This window comes from Syngnathus scovelli, unplaced genomic scaffold (genome assembly GCF_024217435.2).
Source record: "Syngnathus scovelli strain Florida unplaced genomic scaffold, RoL_Ssco_1.2 HiC_scaffold_24, whole genome shotgun sequence".
Lineage (NCBI taxonomy): Eukaryota > Metazoa > Chordata > Actinopteri > Syngnathiformes > Syngnathidae > Syngnathus > Syngnathus scovelli.
Genome location: NW_026061333.1, coordinates 1,906,373 through 1,909,144, shown reverse-complemented (window position 1 = coordinate 1,909,144; position 2,772 = coordinate 1,906,373). Strand labels below are relative to the sequence as shown.

General features: G+C 53.3%; 1 protein-coding gene across 1 annotated transcript; it reads right to left on the bottom strand.

Moving 5' to 3' along the window:
• Window positions 1-387: 387 nt before the first annotated feature.
• On the bottom strand, window positions 388-1,351 carry LOC137839881 (janus kinase and microtubule-interacting protein 3-like). The gene is made up of 5 exons (XM_068649716.1): window positions 1,278-1,351; window positions 1,143-1,196; window positions 957-1,022; window positions 827-895; window positions 388-749 (listed from the first exon to the last, which is right to left on the bottom strand). Exons 2-5 carry the CDS (start codon window positions 1,173-1,175, stop codon window positions 522-524), a joined length of 396 nt encoding a protein of 131 aa, XP_068505817.1. The 5' UTR covers window positions 1,176-1,196; window positions 1,278-1,351; the 3' UTR covers window positions 388-521.
• Window positions 1,352-2,772: the final 1,421 nt, after the last annotated feature.

Here is a 2,772-nt window from a genome sequence, read left to right as displayed (position 1 = left end):
TGCCCTGCATGTGAATTTGCCTTTCCTGCCTTCTGATTGGATGAGCGCCGGTGTGACGCGGTGCCTCTGTCACCGTGGCGGGGGGTATACGTCGGCATCGGAGCGTCTGCCAACGTCTGAGACCGGCTGGCAGTGTATCGGAGGTGTCGAGTGCGGTGCCGCTGGAGCTCACTCACCAGCTGGTGTTAGGGCCACAGAATGAAGGCCAAGGAGAAGACTAGAAAGAGAAACAGAAACTTCTCCTCCAATTGTTTGATTTGTCTCTTCTGAGCTTCGATGAATTCTTTCAGCTCTTTGTTCCTCTAGGACGGACAAATGGAAAGTAGCCTTCAAAAGCCAGTAAGCGTGCAAGTAAGTGCCGGGCTGGCTTTGGGCCCTTACCTGTTGCGCGCTGTGCAGCAGATCCATTCTCTCTTGGAGGATGCAAGCGTCGCGCTCCCTCAACTCCCACATCAGGGCTCGCTTCCATTGGTCCACGGCGCTCCTAAGCTCTTGTCTCTGATCCGCCGTCAGCACGTCATTCACGCCAGCGTGGCTGGCTTTTTCGCCGTCCGTGGCGGGGCAGTCCCGCTGCGGTAGCGCCTCGTACAACATGGCCTCCAGCTCCATGATCCTCTGGGCCGCAATCCTCGTCCATCAGTAGTCCGGCGGGAGATTTGAGGGCGGCTTACCTTATGAGCCTGGTCCATGGAACGCTTCCTGAAGTCCAACTCTTCATCCAGGTAGCCCTTCTGGTTGCAGAACATATCCTAGCACAGCTCAAGGTCAGAATTGTTGGGGCACATTGCCCCGAGTTCCCCTTGGCTGATGTCGCGTGTCTGTCTACCTTCTCACTTTCAATGTCCAACATCTTCTGTTGAAGTGCTGACTTGGTCACTTTGATGTATTCTAACCACTGAGGAAAGGCTGCTGTCACATAAGCAGAATGCGAGAGCGTGCGTGGACGTGCGCGTTACCTTCTCGGCTAGGGTGGGAAGGGTCCTGGCGTGAATCACGACCACCTGCTCCTCGTTGGTGAGATTCTGCAAGAGCCCAAAGGCACAGCGTCAACAAGGTTCTTTCAGCGCAAAGCCTTCCAAAAGTCACATTTGAGCCGCCGAGTCTCGTGGAGTGCGAACATAAGGAGTTCGACATACACTTACGGCGTTATCGCCCAGGATGTCCAGCTTCTTCATCAGATCACTGATGACGATGTCCTGGGGAAAGGCGCAAGGAGCAATGTAAGGTGTTCTGGGACCTCAGGTTAAGGTTAGGGTTGCGAGGGACGCCTTACGTACGCTCACGCCGTCGGCCTCGCAATAGATCTGCAAAGGGCTGAGGCCGTCTGGGAAACGGACTTGCAGAAACTTCAAGACGGATTATCTTTATCGTATGATTATGTTGCTTTGACTTTGACTGCAACCTGTAATAAATAATATTATTTATCCCTTATTTATCCCTATCGCTTATCCCTTCCTACACAAAGTCGTAAAACATCCCTTGCTATGTTTTGACTAGAGGTCAAGGGCTTTCTCTATTCAATCCACTCTTACACCCACCCTGTTTCTCTTAATAAAAATGCTCGTGCGGGAGCCGAGAGTCAGACTTCATTCGTACAACGGATGGACTCTCCACCTGCAGGTGTCCAAAAGAACTTACTTGTCTCCCGTGTGGTTCTTGCAAAATAAGTTGGAGCGAGCGCAACTCTAACAGGGTGCATTTTGCCACTAGCTGCCTACGGACAATGACGTCGCGCTCGCGGCTCATGGTTGACGGGCTGAGCAGCCGGGCGAGTCCGTCGTTTTCAGCGCACAGCGAGTGGCAAAGGCGCTGACAAAACGGGAGCTTTGAGCTGCTGAAAACGGCAAAACAAGTCTAAAGCGTGTTCAAACGCGTGCGCACAATGCTCCTGCTTGAAAGGTCGGAATTTAAGGGGCCAATTTTTTGGATGGCGGCCGCCGGCCAAGCTTTGGACGGAAAAGGTTTCCTGGCGACAGCGAGCGAGCGCGGCGCTGCCGTACGTGCACCGAGTCACCTGCCTGAAGACCTTGGACAAGTCGTCGATGATGTGCCGCTGCTCCACAACTTGAAGGAACTCCATTTCACCGTCCTGCTGGCCGCAACCGCGCTCCAGGTCATTGAGCGAACTAGGCCTTCTCTGTGGAACACAAATGCAGTGGACTCTGTTGGCACGCCGCCGTTGTCCGCGTCGACTTACCAAGCTTGCCATCTCCTCGTTCTCCTGGGTGACAAAGCGCACTTTGTTTTCAAGGCGACACAGCACCAGTGAGAGTTCTTCATTCTTCCTGCTCAGGCGTTTGTTTTTGTACAGGAGTGGCAGAAACTGGCTTTCTGTTTCTCTCAGTCGCTTAAGCTGCAAGCATGAAGTGCGGGATGCGAAAGACGCACAACACGCGGGCCAGAACGTATCCATTCCTTTTGCATCGGTTTGAACGGAATCGTGGCTTTGGCTCCCAATAAAAGACATCTACCAGGCAACCGACTCGCCGCGCCGCTCAACTAATAAGCAAGCGCAATGGGTGCCTCGCTGGATGGCGCGCATCAAACGTAGCGCAAACCTTCAAGCGTGCCGTCAATAAATTACCAGTTCATTGCGCTCTTCAGAAAGCAGGGCGTTTCGATCCTCCAGTTTCCTGATGACTGCGCTGAGCTCAGCGATTTTCAGATGAAACCTTCGCGTGTCCCGATCCTCCTGAGACTGAAAACGCCCCGCAACACACACACACAACCACTCGTTCAAAGTTCAAAACTGTTTTTGTGCTACCTTCCTCC

Bases quoted from the DNA above. Each gene is read 5' to 3' on its own strand.
- LOC137839881 (XM_068649716.1), bottom strand. From the start codon at position 1,175: ATGAAGAAGCTGGACATCCTGGGCGATAACGCC. The intron at 1,023-1,142 runs GTAAGTGTATGT...GGGCTCTTGCAG, and splicing joins ACATCCTGGGCGATAACGCC to AATCTCACCAACGAGGAGCA. The intron at 896-956 runs GTAACGCGCACG...GCCTTTCCTCAG, and splicing joins TTCCCACCCTAGCCGAGAAG to TGGTTAGAATACATCAAAGT.